The sequence below is a fragment of the Schistocerca cancellata genome, chromosome 1 (assembly GCF_023864275.1).
Source record: "Schistocerca cancellata isolate TAMUIC-IGC-003103 chromosome 1, iqSchCanc2.1, whole genome shotgun sequence".
In the NCBI taxonomy this organism is placed as follows: Eukaryota; Metazoa; Arthropoda; class Insecta; order Orthoptera; family Acrididae; genus Schistocerca; species Schistocerca cancellata.
The window spans coordinates 592728407-592744014 of record NC_064626.1 but is presented as its reverse complement, the minus strand read 5'-3'; the positions used below and the strand labels follow the sequence as shown (position 1 = coordinate 592744014).

General features: G+C 40.5%; 1 protein-coding gene across 1 annotated transcript in view; it reads right to left on the bottom strand.

Annotated features, from left to right (window-relative positions):
• Positions 1 to 15608, bottom strand: part of LOC126182031 (lethal(3)malignant brain tumor-like protein 3) — a 79897-nt gene that overhangs the window by 50034 nt on the left and 14255 nt on the right. The window contains exons 4-5 of the mRNA XM_049924818.1: positions 10825 to 12008; positions 7495 to 7788 (exon numbers count right to left, since the gene is read on the bottom strand). Of these exons, the coding sequence (XP_049780775.1) occupies positions 7495 to 7788; positions 10825 to 12008 (1478 nt within the window). The remainder of the gene's footprint in view (positions 1 to 7494; positions 7789 to 10824; positions 12009 to 15608) is intronic.

Below are 15608 nucleotides of genomic sequence, written 5' to 3'. Positions count from 1 at the left end.
GATGATCACGTGACGAGAGTCCAGGTTAGAAATAAAGAAGCCGAGAGGGGGTCATGTCACTCAGTCAATGGTCATACCCGACAAGGATGGGATGACATCTACAAATAAGATGTCAGACTCAGGTTGCGAAGGTCGAGATGGCACCTTTGAGACAACCGGAGGGGTCTTGTCTTGGGACTTAAGTTTCTTGTTCTTATCTTTCAGAGGTGGAGGAGAACAGAGCACAGAGAGAGTAAAGGCGTCTACAAAATCCAGAACCAAAAGAGAGCAGGCAACCTTGGGGCGTCCAGATGGTGAGTCTTGTGGTCAAGTTGTGGTAGTAGGCTTGTGGCCTAAGAGATGCTGGGAAGAGGGGCTCCAGGGGGGAGCACCATCACTGGCAGGTGCCAAAGAAGGGGCGCACATATCTGGCTGGGGAGGGGGAGTGGCTCCGGGAGGGGAGGTTTTGGGAACTGCAGGGGAGGGGGAGGGGAGAGGGGGACGGGGCTGGGGTAAGGAAGCTGTAAGAGGGGGAAAGGATGTAACAGAGGTAAAAGTTGAAGAAAGTGACAGTGGATGGAGTGTCTCATATATTTTAGGTGAGCCTCAGCATAAGGCTTGTGCTCTTGGATCTTCTTTTCTCTCTTTTACACTGGGCAATTCGGTGAGTGAGGGGAGAGACAGTCAAGACAATTGATAAACACAGTTGGTGGAAAACAGGGGCTTCCCTCATGGAGTGGGTGTCCACAGTCACTACACAGAGGTTCCACCACAAAGCGGGAAGACATATGCCCAAAATGCAAGCACCAAAAGCACCTAATGGGTGGTGGGACGTACGACTTCACGTCACATCTTTAGCATATAACCTTGACCCCCTCTGGGAGGATATCCCCCTCAAAAGCCACAATAAAGGTACCGGTATCAGTGTGGTTGTCTTTGTGACCCTTCTGCATGAACAAAATGAACACTGTGTTGCTCTAGATTAGCCTGGAGTGCCTCATCAGTTTGCAGGATGCAGTCCTTATGAAAAATCACTCCCTGGACCATATTCAGGATCACAAGCATGAAGAGCTGCAGACTGAGTGGCAGAAGAAGCTCTGATCAACAGGGAGTCCGACTGCATCTTACTGAGAGACTCTCCTTCACCAAACATGTCCTTGATATTCTCCACAAAAAGTAATGGCTTTGTGGCAGTGAATGTGTCCTCATCTGTCCTAGTACAGAAAAGGTAGTGGGGAAAGTGCTTCATCTCAGGTCAGCGAGCCTAGCCCTGCCCCCCTGAAGTAGTCAGGGAAGGGAAGGCTGCCAGGTCATACGAAGCAGCATTCAATAATCCTTCACCATTCAAAGAGACATATGTTTGAGAGCGGCCAGATTTTTGCAGCTTGATATACTTCTTGCTCCAAGCATCTGCCCTGATATCACCCACTCCGATCAGGAGCTCTCCCATGGGCACCATCCAGCGACAGCAAGGGCCGCCTTGCACTGTGGCCGTTGCGAGTTCCAATGCTCCAGGAAGACAAGTAACCACACCTGGCATATGATTCGAGGGAACAGCTCAGGTATCAGTAGTGTGATCCCTGTGTTGTCAGAGGGTTCAATCAAATGCGTACATAAGAGCCCCACCTCACAGACTGGCTACACGTGCTGGTGACCTAGCAGGGTGGAGGAGGGCTATGGCGAGGAAGAAACAGGGAAAGGGAGGAGAGGAATCCATGCTGTAGACGCTAGGGAGGGAGATGTTCTACAAATGGATTACACTAAAAACAGAAAATTTAGAAGTGCAGGTCAGACCTCAAGTGGGGACCTAAATACCAAAAAGAATGAAAGAGGACAGGCAGAAAAAACAAAATTGCAAGCAATACAGGGAACTAAGTGGATAGCCAGGTCTATACAAGTCAGAACACAGAGAGAGGGGAAGGGAGGGGCAATGGGGAAGGAGCAAGGGTAGGGAGGGAGGGGCAGGGTGAAGGAAATGCAGCCAGGGAAGGAAGAAAGAATGTGCTGCAATAGTTTTGGGCTCGGTGAGTGCCAAGCACGAACTCTCAAAAGAGGGAGGGCAAACAACACCAATGACATTAATGCACACTGATTAAAGAATCAAAGCATCATTAATGAGATACAGCAATCAAGAGCATTTTGAAGTGCCTCTCTATTGCTCAGTTCCTTATCTGTACAATTATAAGTGCATGTCTTTCTTCGTATTATTGTTCTTGCAGCTCATTTATTCATTTAGAAATCTCGTCTGCATCATATTTCAGAGACAAGCCGCAATACATGAAAACTGTGCGTTCACACTGGACTAACATTCGGGAGAACGATGGTTCAAACCCACGTCCAGCCATCCAGATTTAGATTTACCATGATTTCCCTAAATCACTCCTGGCAAATGATGGGATGGTTGCTCTGAAAGGGCACAGCCAATTTCCTTCCCCATCCTTGATGCCATCTAAGATTGTGCTCCATCTCTAATCACCTCAATGTCGACAGGACATACACTATGTGATCAAAAGTATCCGGACGCCTGGCTGAAAATTACTTACAAGTTTGTGGTGCCCTCCATTGGTAATGCTGGAATTCGGTATGGTGTTGCCCATCCTTAGCCTTGATGACAGCTTCCACTCTCGCAGGCATACGTTCAGTCAGGTGCTGAAAGGTTTCTTTGGAAATGGCAGTTCATTCTTCACGGAGTTAAGCACTGAGGAGAGGTGCTGATGTCGGTCAGTGATGCCTGGCACAAAGTCGATGTTCCAAAACATCCCAAAGCTGTTCTATAGGATTCAGGTCAGGACTCTGTGCAGGCCAGTCCATTACACGGAAGTTATTGTCATGTAACCACTCCGCCACAGGCTGTGCATTATGGAAAGGTGCTCGATCGTGTTGAAAGACGCAACTGCCTTCCCAGAATTGCTCTTCAACAGTGGGAAGCAAGAAGGTGCTTAAAACATCAATGTAGATTTGTGCTGTGATAGTGCCATGCAAAACAACAAGGGGTGCAAGACCCCTCCATGAAAAACACGACCACACCATAACACCACCGCCTCCAAATTTTACTGTTGGCACTACACAAGCTGGCAGATGATGTTCACTGGGTATTCACCATCCCACACCTGCCATCAGATCGCCACATTGTGTACCATGATTTGTCACTCCACATAAAGTTTTTCCAGTGTTCAATCGTTAAATGTTTACGCTTCTTACACCAAGCGAGGTGTCATTTGGCATTTACCAGCATGATGCGTGGATTAGGAGCAGTCGCTTGACCATGAAATCTAAGTTTTCTCACCTCCTGCCTAACTGTCATAGTACTTGCAGTGGATCCTGATGCAGTTTGGAATTCCTGTGTGATGGTCTGGATAGATGTCTGCCTAATATACATTATGAACCTTTTCAACAGTTGGCGGTCTCTGTCAGTCAACAGACGATGTCGGCCTGTACGCTTTTGTGCTGTACGTATCTCTTCATGTTTCCACTTCACTATCACATCCGAAACAGTGGACCTATGGATGTTTAGGAGTGTGGAAATCTCATGAACAGACATATGGCACAAGTGATACCCAATCACCTGACCACGTTCAAAGCCCTTGAGTTCTGCAGATTGCCCAATTCTGCTCTCTCATGATGTTTAATGACTACTGAGGTCGCTGATCTGGAGTAACTGGCAGTGTGGCAGCACAATGCACTTAATATGAAAAACATATGTTTTTGGGTGTGTCCGGATACTTTTGATCACATAGTGCAGAAACCAATCTTCCTTCCTTCAAAACTGTGTACAAATCAAGACTTCCAAGAATAGAAAGAATTGTGCTAAATTTCTCATTATTAAAAACTTCAATAAATTCAACAAAATCTTCTTTGTGCTACAGCCTGCATATATCCCCAACGTGTAGACATGTTTAAGAGTATCATGTTCTGCACTCTTACCCCCTGGCAAAATGCCAGTCTGTCATAGTGTCATCATCTAGAACTTGGTGGCAGTGATCTATTAAATCTCATTATGATTATTCCATAACAATTGCAGAGACACGCCACAGACCCATACTGTGCAGTATGATGATGTTTTTGTCTCCTCTCATAAACTATGTTCAGACAGACAGTGCAGACTTGTCTTCTGGCTCAAGTCTTATGTTGTATATATTTCATATTTTCAGAGTGTCATGAGACACATCACAATTTTGGTCCAATGTAAGATTTTCTACAGTCGAAAAGGATGCGAAAGACTGCAGGTGTGTGAAGACTGAGGTTACCTTTCACACTGTCTAGACAGTTCTTATCTTTGCAGTTGGTTGGACAGAATGTGAGAGTCTTGGGTATAAGAAGCCCTAGGTTAACTTTCACAAGGTCCAGAAGATTTCTTATTTTTGCAGATGGTTGGAAGACAGACTTGATACCTTTCTTGGTCAGCATTCAAATGATTACTAAGGCAAGCCCAATAGAAGGAAAGAAGCAAGAAAGGAAGATTAAGAAGTCATTAGATATGGAGTTCTTGCTCCAATTAGAAAAAGAAACTGGTTATGTCCTTTCCAAAGGAAGCATTCTGGTCCTTGCCTTAAGTGATAAGGGGAGACTACTGGAAACCTAAATCTTCATGTTTGGTTGGGGAACAGAATTTTGGTCCTCTCAAATATGACTCAAAGTGCCACTTCAATCAGCAAGAGCCCACTGGAACCCCATCAACTTATTCATAATAGTTTCCTTAATGCAAGAAGTGTGCCATCACTAACTAATAATGAAACAAGCTTAACACATGAAAATCAAAACCTTGTTTCAATATAGAGAGTGTTTCTTGGAGAAGAACTCTCATGACCAGTGAATGACAACTTAAATCATCAATACATAACTTGCATTCAGTCTTCCACTTTTAAAATTTTCACAAATGATGATGAATTTCTGAGTTGGTACTTGCAATAGTCCACAGAAGTCCAGTTGTTTCATTAGTACATACACTCGTGACCTAATATCATTATGTGTCTTTATGGCACACCATCCTATAAATTGTATAGATGGGATGGTGTGACTGCTTGCCAAGTTCCAAATGATACCTTTGTTTTTGACTATAAAGTTTGTACCTTATTGTACTATAGGCAGTGCTCATTCACAAAACACAGTTTTTTTAAGTAACGTAGAAATACTCAAACATATTTATTGTGCTGTGTTGTTCATTTCTGACATCCTCTTACTCGTATCACTTTATACTTTGCTTGTATTCTGTCATAATTTTTGCTCAGTTTACTACATCTTCATATTTTATGAAATCCTGTATAAAAACAATTTTCATTATGTAACAACAGAAATTCTTCTTCTGATGGAGGTAAAAATACTTGTTTTATGGGATTATGTTATATAAGTGAGTGCTTACAGATACTCTTATGTATTTTCAATTTATTAATGATTTAGCTAATATTTGTAACTTCAGGTATACGTGACAGAAAAGAAACATTATGCTGAAATATCTCTTCTTAGTTGCTACATAGATCAGTTATATGTTATGTTTCTTATGTTACTCTTATCAAAAGAAATTCAGGCAAAATTATGAAAAGGATAAAGTGCTGCTTTCCATACAGTGGAAATGTCGAATCACAGACAGGCACAACAAGAAGGCTGCTAAACAAGTAAGCTTTCGACCAATACGCATTCTTCTGAAATAGACAAAAGAGACACGCACATATTCACACAAACAAACTCACACACACAGGATCACTGTCTCTGGCTGCTTTGCCTCCTGGATTTTCCATTGTTTGTAATTCAGGTAAAGTTACACTAGTTTTGCTAATTGTAACTGACACCACTGTGATCTCCTGAAGACAAGAATTTAATGTCCCATTGACTATGAAGTAATCAGAGATTGAGCAAAGGTCAGATCAGGGAAAGATATTGGCTGTGACTTTTCAAAAGAACCATTCTGGCATTTGCCTGAAGCGATTTACAGAATCACAGAGAACCTAAATGGCCAGCCTGCCAAATGAAAGTCCAGTGTGCTAACTGCTGTACCACTGCTCAGTGTGAGTTCTTGATAATTCAGTGCAATTATTATGTAAAAATACTTTTTAACCTGTGGATCTTATGACTTTTGTTTCGCATTTCAAGCCAACTTTCCTGTGTTATGTTCTTTGAACACACACACACACACACACACACACACACACACACACACACACACACACACACACACAGAGAGAGAGAGAGAGAGAGAGAGAGAGAGAGAGAGAGAGAGAGAGAGAGAGACCGAGACCCAGCAACAAATGCTCATAATTCAAAATACAAAGCTGCACATTAATAATTGAGAGGTAAAATACACTGTTTAGCCATAACATTATGACCACAAGTACTTAGCTTCCTTATCCACCTTTGGAAGAAAATACATCACTGATTCTGTGTGTCAGGGATCAGACAATTTCTTGGTAGGTTTATGGATGTGTGTGGCATTAGACGTCTATGCACAGGCCATGTAAATCGGGTAAATAACGGGCTGCTGATTTGTGAACATGGTGATAGTGCCTGATAGTGACCCAGATGGGTTCCATAGGATTTACATCATGTGAATTTGGTCACCAAGACATCAATATGAGTTCACTATTATGCTCCTCAGACCACTGTAGCATAGTTCTGACACAGACACACTAATTGTATTGGTGAAAGATGAGAAGACATCAAGCATGAAGAGATGCAGGTGGTTCACAGATGTCAGCATGTCTTTGATTACTACCAAAGCTCCAATGCAAGGACAGGAGAATGTCTCCCGTAACATAATACTACTCCCATGGAGAAGACCATCGACCTGATGTACCAAAACATGGTTCACCCAAACAGTCAACACATTTCCACTGATCAATGGTTGAATCCCAATGGTCCTGTGCCCACTGCAATTATAACTGATGGTGGCGTTGGGTCAACATATGAGCACACAGGAGTGGTCTGCTGCGGAGCTCACTGTTCGACAATGTACAATGACTGGTGTGCTCCAAAATACTCGTGCATACACCAGCATTGTGTTCTTTTGGCAGAAACATTACAGATCAGCATCTATCCTAGTTTAAAGCACCCAAACCTCACGTTCTGTGAAGAGTCATGGATGTCCAACTATTTAGCACCTAGTGACAGTTTCAATGTCCTACCTCTTTCCATAGATGCTCAGACAGCATGAGAACATTTGACCAGCTTCCCCGTTTTCGAAATACTCATTCACAGGCTCTGCATAATAATGACCTTCTCTTTGTCAAAGTTGCTTATTCCAATGTATTTCCCCATTTGCAGCCCATATCTTCACTAAGTTGGTCCCTCGTCCATGTCTGCCCCCACTTACATACTTTTTGTTATCACGTCACATGGCTGCAATCCGACCAGGCGGCATCCAGCATCACAGTAGCCAGTCTTCACAAGGTTTTGGCATATCAGTGTACATGTAAGTTTCGTATCTGAATTTCTAACAATCTAACAATTCTAATACATGAAAAACCGTGACAGCTGTCACTATCACTTGAAACAAGTCAAATAAAGAAACTGTGTTAAACTCACCTTAAGGTCACTACCTGGTAGAGTGCCAACTCCATTCTTCCATTCAAGAACTTTCATGGGATCAAAGTCATCACTGTCAATATCGGTGGCCTGAGTTGGTGGCTGGCTTTGTCTCACTGTGACATCCTGCTTCACGAGTTCTATTTTGACATCATCCTCTGGTGGCAACTGTGCAGGCCGGGGGGAAGCATCAGGCCCATCTGGTTTGACCACTTTTATCAGTGTTACTTCATCATTCTGAACATGGGGTGGTGAAAATGAATCGACTGCCTCCTGCAGGCAACGGTTTAGGTCCTGTGGATAAAAATTTAAATTTATTTTTAAACTAACAATTTTTACTGGGCTATGCCTACATCTGTCATACTGATCAAGAGATAAAAATTTACATGATAAAAAGTTTTAGAGAGAATGCTAACAACAGTATATATCAATAATCATGAGTAAGAATAATGAAATAAGGAAGTTGATTAAGCTGCACTAATCTGGACTGTAAAACACAATAATCAGTTGACACATCAAGTGTGAGTTCTTTAGTTCAGGTCGTGACAAGAGAGTTTACACTGCAAGCTTTCATGGATTGTGTTTGAGTTCTTGGTGAATTTTGTTTTATGGGCATTAGGCTGTGGTCCAAGGCCATGGCTTTAATGCCCATAAAACAAAATTCACCAAAGGGTCCACCGTTCCAAAACTCCTTTCCACTCCTCCCACTTGTTACAAACTACAACATATCAAATCATGGCTCATGGCTCTTACCAATAGGACCAGCCCTGATGTAAAATCTGCTACACGAATTCTAACAGTAGCATAAACCCTAGTCTCAGCACTGACAGAACATACACAGCCAATGTAGCCATGAGCTGCAAGAGATCTACTAGTTGACCTTTAGGTCTTGTTCAGTATAGCATGATAACTGTATTCAACACTGCCCTGTGTGAAGATGGGCTTTGGGTCCTCCACAAGTACTTAGCTGTTAACATAGACAAAGTCTTAATTTATACTAGGCCCTTTATCCTTAGTTTCTCCAGTTCAATTGCTCTCCTCCTCGGCTAGTTTGTCTGATCTCTCACTGAACAATACAAAAGTTTTAAGGTCTAACCATGTTTTCTAATTTGTATGTTCCTCATGCAGTTCCAAATGCTACTTATTTCAAAACTAGTTAGTAGCCATTCCTCTTACACAAATATTGTTAATGAGAAATTATTCAGTAATGGCATGAAAGCATGAACAAAGTGCAATGACGTAGTTAGAATAACTGGTTTCCCAGATTTTTATAGCTTTCATGTTGATCAAAGCAGAGGAGACAACAGCAGTTACCACTACAAATGATGTCTTACATGGGATACTTTATTACATTTGAGTTTCAGCAACACTACTATAATAGTACAATCTTTTATGAGCTAATATTTATATGTTAAAATAAATTGGAATTTCTTGAACTGCATTTTTTGGAGTCTCCATTACCTTGTTTAGAAGGAAAATAAAATTATAAAGTAATGTTATTTAGTAACCAGTGGAACACTAAACAGCATGACTATCTTCCTTTTATCTTTGTTTCTTGTGAAGATATGAACAACAGTAAGCCTTTTTTAAATAGCACTCTAACTGTCTTTATTCAGAAACCAAATTCCTGCTGAAAAATGTATCACAGAGTACTTTCATATAAATATGATATTAGCAAAACTGTCACACAAAACTGACTTTGACCCTTCTGTAGTAGTGCACTGCACTTGTATCGGCAATAACAAAACTCGTCCACTTGCTCGAGTTGGCAGCAAACAAACAGAAACACAAGGAAAATGAACACTGGCCCTTCAGTCAACCATCTCTAGTTGAAGGTATGTGTGAGTAAAATGTGTATCAATGAAAACGAGGTAGAAATGATGCTGATCTATGGAAAATGTAAGTTAACAGAATAGTAATTGCAATAACAGTTATAATGCAAGATCATTGGCTAACAGCCCACATGTCCGAAACATGTTGGATTGTCTGCTTTGCTTAAAGTATATAGCATATTTTTAAAGATGTTACCTATTGGTTACCTTACTTTCCTATTATGTTTAATAACAACAAGTATGTGGATAACCAGTGAACTTATAATATGCTGACCACATACTTTACTGTGTAAAACATAAGGTCATCTGCTAAAAACTGATATCATATCAGTAGAGTCTGGAACTCACTTTGCAATGTCAGGTGTAGGTTGAGATAATTTTGATTGCTTAGTGCAACATAGTTTTATCCTAAATGCAACTGTTTCTGACTAGCCTACAGGGTTCCTTCCCTTACACCATGTTTATACTGGCAGCCAGATGAGCTGTGTATGTATGCAGCTGGGCGAGCAACATTCAGAACATTTAACATTTCTGGTGCGTATCAGTGGCTGAAGCAAGCCAGCAGAGTGACACAAGGGGTTGTGGTTGTAGCATTAAAGAAATTCAGCAACCCACATTTACTTCTGAAAGAAGTGACATTAACATTCCAAAACTTCTTTTGTACCTCCAGTTAATTCCATTCCCACTAATATACGGCCTAGAATGTTGCAAACATTAAGTTATTCTCTAATGCCGGTTTTCAATAAAAGATTTGTAAATCAAGTGCATGTCTGTCTACAAATACTATTACCTGACAACAACCACAACAAATTACAGAAATATTTTGTGTTCTGTTGTGCCTGCAGCATTGTATATGTCATTATAATACATAAAGAAAATGAAAGCTCCAAAACTATCAGCAATGAGGTTATATATTTTTAATATTAAAAATATTACCTCACTGTGGCTAGTTTAGGAGCTTTCATTTTCATTATGTCTTATAATGAATTATGGAATGTTAAGTAGTTTATTAAGAAGCTTGGATGCTACACTGCTACGTGTAAAAACATGAGAATTTTTAACTACATACGGTCTTCAAGATCAAATGAGAAACATTACAGAACTAAAAAGTCATGCAAAGTGAAAAGTAGCCATTTGCTTTACATGTAGAAATTGGACAATTATTAAGAAAAATAAGTTCAATAATAGATCTCATATGTGTTTCAGTGTCAGTCTGGTTCATCCCGTGAATACAGCCCTAGAAGCAGCTCATAACAGCGTTTACTTCTTGTTATAGATCATGTAAGCCTACATTAGGTTGCTCTTGCTTTAGTTTATTTCTACCTTCTCTTTTTTAATGGATGAACATTAAATTGGGAATGTGTTATTCAGTTCAGGACAGTGAACTTAAATAATCTTATATATGATATCCATGCATTACATAAAACAAATCAATAATGCAATTACAGAAAAAGTTTAATAGTTATTGTTTAGCTACTTCTGAGAAATGCTTCATCACCTGTGTATTACGTGTGCCGTCTTCTTTTGATTTTACAGCTGCACATACTGTGGTAGGAGATGGACTGGCTGCGGCAGGAATACTGATGATGGTGGTCCCAGCAGTTGTGAGAACAGAGGTTGTACGTACACTATCTTCTTTCATCTTAGGAGCAACTGATACAGTTGCATGAGGTGTTGTACCAGCATTGGGAATAGTGATGAGAGAAGCTGTTGCAGTGCTCGTGGCAAGCACAGAAGTGCGTGTGTTATCTTCCACCATCTTTGGAGCACCAGATGCAGAACGAGGAGATGGGCTAACAGAAACAGGAACAGTGATGACGGCAGTCGTTCCAGCTATTGTTGCTGCAGTTACAGTACAGCCACTATCATCCTTTGCTTTGAGGGCAGCAGGTACAGTTCCCAAGGCTGAACTGCTAACAGTTGTAACACTGGTGATACTAGTTGTTGTTACAGTTGTGACAACAGTATTAATACGTGTGCTGTCTTCCTTAAGCTTAGGGACAACAGATAAAGTCCCATGAGATGAAGTGACAACAGCAGGAACAGAAATGACTGTGGCTGTCCCAGTAGTTGGAACAACAGCAATAGCACATGAGCTGGGAACTAACTGATGTTTCTGCTGCTGCTGTTCTTGCTTTAACTTCTGCAGTTGCTGTTGTTGCTCCTGTTTAAGTTTCTGTAACTGCTGTTCCTGCTTTAATTTCTGTTGCTGCTGCTCCTGTTTCACTTTCTGCTGCTGTTGAAGTAGTTGCTGCTGCTCCTGTTTTACTTTCTGCTGCTGTTGAAGTAGATGCTGCTGCTGTTCTGGTTGCAGTTGTACCACTTGTTGCTGTTTTTGAGGATGGTGTTGTAGAAGCTGCAATTGCTGTGGCTTTTGTTGTTGTTGTTGTTGTTGTTGTTGTTGTTGTTGTTGCTGCTGCTGAGGCTGTTGCTGTTGGATTCTTTGTCGTTGCTGTGCCAATGGCTCTGGTCTTGGCTGCTGTGGTTGCAACACAGGAGGTGCAGGAAGTATCATTGGCTGCTGGGTCACTATTGGCACAGATTGGGTGTGTGCTTCTGAAGACACTGGAGTTAAAGTTAGTGTACTGGATGTAACTTCAGGTATCAGCAAGCCATTGGGCTTCACTGTTGCTGGTTGAAGTGTAGGTGTGGTTGGTAGTACTTTTGAAGAATCACGAAGAACTGGAAAAAGATAACAATGAAATTATTAAACAACATCCAAAAGCAAAGATTCACACATGTTACCATCAATCAGTCAGAAGATAATTATGTAGTTATAATAAAGCAATAAAGATCACTGATATTCTTTTAGCATTAGTCTTATGTAAAGAATCTTTGAGGAAATCCCTCACAACTAACATTTCCAGAATGAAACTTTCATTCTACAGAAAACTGAACATGTAATTAACCACTTAACATACAACTCTGAGTTATCTCATTTTTATTATTTTGATAGAAACTTAAAATCCTGAATATACTCAAGCAACTTAAGAACCGATCTTTGCAAAAATAAAATCCTGCTTATATCTGTTTCAGCATTGATAGTTATGTGTTTGGCTGTAAGAGCACGTCTGGTACTACATTTGCAGCTTGGCTATCATGTTTTTGTTGAAATAGTTGCCACTAGATATCATCTATACTGTGTGCAGTAATGGATACGTGATAACAAAATGTGTGCTTTCAGACTCTCTTCTATATTGTTGTTTAGGCAAAAAAAAAAAAAAGAGAGAGAGAGAGAGAGAGAGAAAAGGATTACTATAGTGATCCTGAGGTTGAGGTTGAATTTAGCAGCTCGAAAGTGAAGAAAAATGTGATGTTACTTCACTAGAGACCAAAAGTGACTACACTTGGGCAGCTGAGTGACAAGTGCTCACCTGTGGTATCAGATAAATACATCCACTGCGCTACAGCCAGCTCCTCCAAAATTTATGTTCATAGGAAACCACTGTGAAATACATGGTTAGATTTGACAGCTACACATAATACACAGGATATTTTAGTCAAAGTCCAGTGCACGAGTATACGCAGGATTTTGTAATCGGTGGTTTTCAAAATTTTGCAACTCATTATTCTGAGCTATAAAAGCCCTCTTTATATGTCTATATGTAATGTCATTCATAATGGGATAGTTTTCATTAATCAAAAAATATTATTATTTGGAACATAATTTGAAGAAAAAAAATCGTTAAATTAAGCGGTTAAATGTGTTGATACATTAACAAGATGTGGGACAGAGTTAAAATTAGTTGATGGAGCATTAACTATGAAAGCAAAATTTATAATTCAAGTCCTAGTTTGGTATACCTCCATCGGTCACATAATTTAATTTTAAGTTTGTTGCATTTTACAAAGATAAAAGAAAATTGCTTGATGTAAAAGAATGGAAGGGGGGGGGGGGGGAGCACTTCATGGCAACAAAACAAATACAGATGTGAGAAAAGGGGTGCATTTACTGCAAAAACAGTAGTGTGCATAATAAATTATTTATATCACACATGGCATATTGCATATAGTGAACATATTGCAACAGCAGACCCTGATTTAGGTGAGGACAAAACTGGGTATCTGCCCCAGGTGGCAATTTCAGGGGGCATAAAATTCAAATAACTTGTTTCGCAAAGCATCTAGCATCCAGCGCACACTGTTCTATTGATTATTCATTTGATTGTGAAATGCATCCCAATTGGTTTTTGAATACATCCTAATCTGATTTCTGAACATTTCCTAAGTTGATTTTTGAACACATGTCAAGTGTTCTAGGGAAAAAAAAATCTTTCCCACAGACAAATGGGAATTGTGTCACATGAGTTCAACTGAATAAACAGTAACAGTTTAACATCAAGTGACGATCACTATATGTTTTTGTGATTAACTGAGTGTGTGAATAATCAGCATTATTATTATTAGCAAACTCCACAGATTTAAACTTAAACTACCGTAATGGAACTAAACGGCTAAGAGGAATAACTGGTACAAAAGATTGCATTTTCTTACAAGTCTAATAGACCAGTCAAATAGCCCAAAAACGACATGAAATCCATCCAAGAAAACGAATTTTTGCAGTAAATTTTTACCAGGATACTACACTACTAAGCGACATAAAATAAAAATATGTTTATATGAAAGACATATATTATAAATGTACACACATGACCATGATTTTGTATGTAAGATCAATTCATCAGTGTTAAAATACATTTATTTATGTTTTTATATAGTGAAGAGCAAATGATAAGCACACAAAGAAAAAAGCTTTCTGAGGATCTAAACAGAAAAGAACTACAGATAAAACTGAAGAAGTAAATAAATCAGCTTCAAAGATGAGAAGATGGCTTCATGAAGCAGGTACGTCATTATGAGGCTCTCGCTATTGTATATGGTGTGACAAAATTCCATCACTCTTTGTATGGTCGCAAGTTGTGTTTACTGACAGATCACAAGCCTTTGCAGTCCCTGTTTCATCTGTCAAAGCCAGTTCCTATAAGCACTGTTCAAAAATTGCAATGATGGGCTTTGTTGTTTTCGCAGTATCAGTATGAAATTGTGTACAGACCTACAGCAAAGCATGGCAATGCAGACGCCCTATGTTGCCTTCCAATTGGCCCAGAGACTGATTTTGGTGCATCTGCCGTACCTTGTTGCCAAATCAATGCACAGGACTCTGAATTGCTTGAATCATTTCCCTTGCACTACAGAAAAATAGCACAGGTCATGTAAGCAGACCCCAATCTCAACATTTTGTTGTATTACATTCACAAGTCTTGACCTCCCCCATTGACCAGTATCCAGAACTCAGTTGTGTGCCGATATTTTGCACATCGGCATAACCTTTCAGTACAACAAGGTGTGGTTCTAGTTCAAAATGTCAGTGGACAATCACATGTGCTTATTTCCAAAGTGTTGCAAAAGGATGTGTTGCGACTTCTCCATCAAGGACATTGGGAAATTGTTCGCACTAAACAGTTAACGCGACAGCACTGTACTTGACAGGGCATGGATGCTCACATTGAACAGATGATGTCACAGTGTTGTGTATGCATGGAAAACCAATCTGCTTCACCACAGACGTTCTCAGCTTGGCCTAAGATTCAATCGCCATGGCAATGAGTGCACATAGACTTTACAGGACCATTTTGGAACACTCGTTGGCTCGTAGTGGTAGACTGTTTTAGCATCTGTGGAGCCTATGGCTTCCATCAGATCATGTAGCACCATTCAAGTAGGTTTGCCAGAAGTACTTGTGTGAGAGAATGGACACCAGTTCACTTCACATGACTTTGATCAGTTTTGTGAACAAAATGGCATTTGTCATCTCATAAGTGCTCCGTTTCACCTGCAGTGCAACAGAGAAGTGGAATGTCTCATACCACTTTTAAGCAACAGATGGCAAAGCTTCACACCACCCACACTTGGGGAACAGACACTGCAACTCTTTCTCACCTCCTATTGCTCCCATCCAGAAAACACACCATCACCGGCAGAACTTCTGCACAGCCACTGTCATCGACGTTGCTACACTCATTGCAGCATCCAACGCCACCAATGGTCTGCAAGTATCGCTTTGTGCCACAAGTTCTTATTCTTTTCAGGGTTTATCACAACTGTGGGCACTGGGAAAGAGGCATAATCCAGGAATGCATTGCCTCTTCTATGTGACTAAGTCCCGATGATTTGCAGGGCTACCACCATAACCAAATTCACGCATGTCATTTTCCCTATGATTCTGCTGCTTTTCTTCTCCCAGATTTACAGCCTCACAGGACTGTGCGGCCTTCAGCCCTG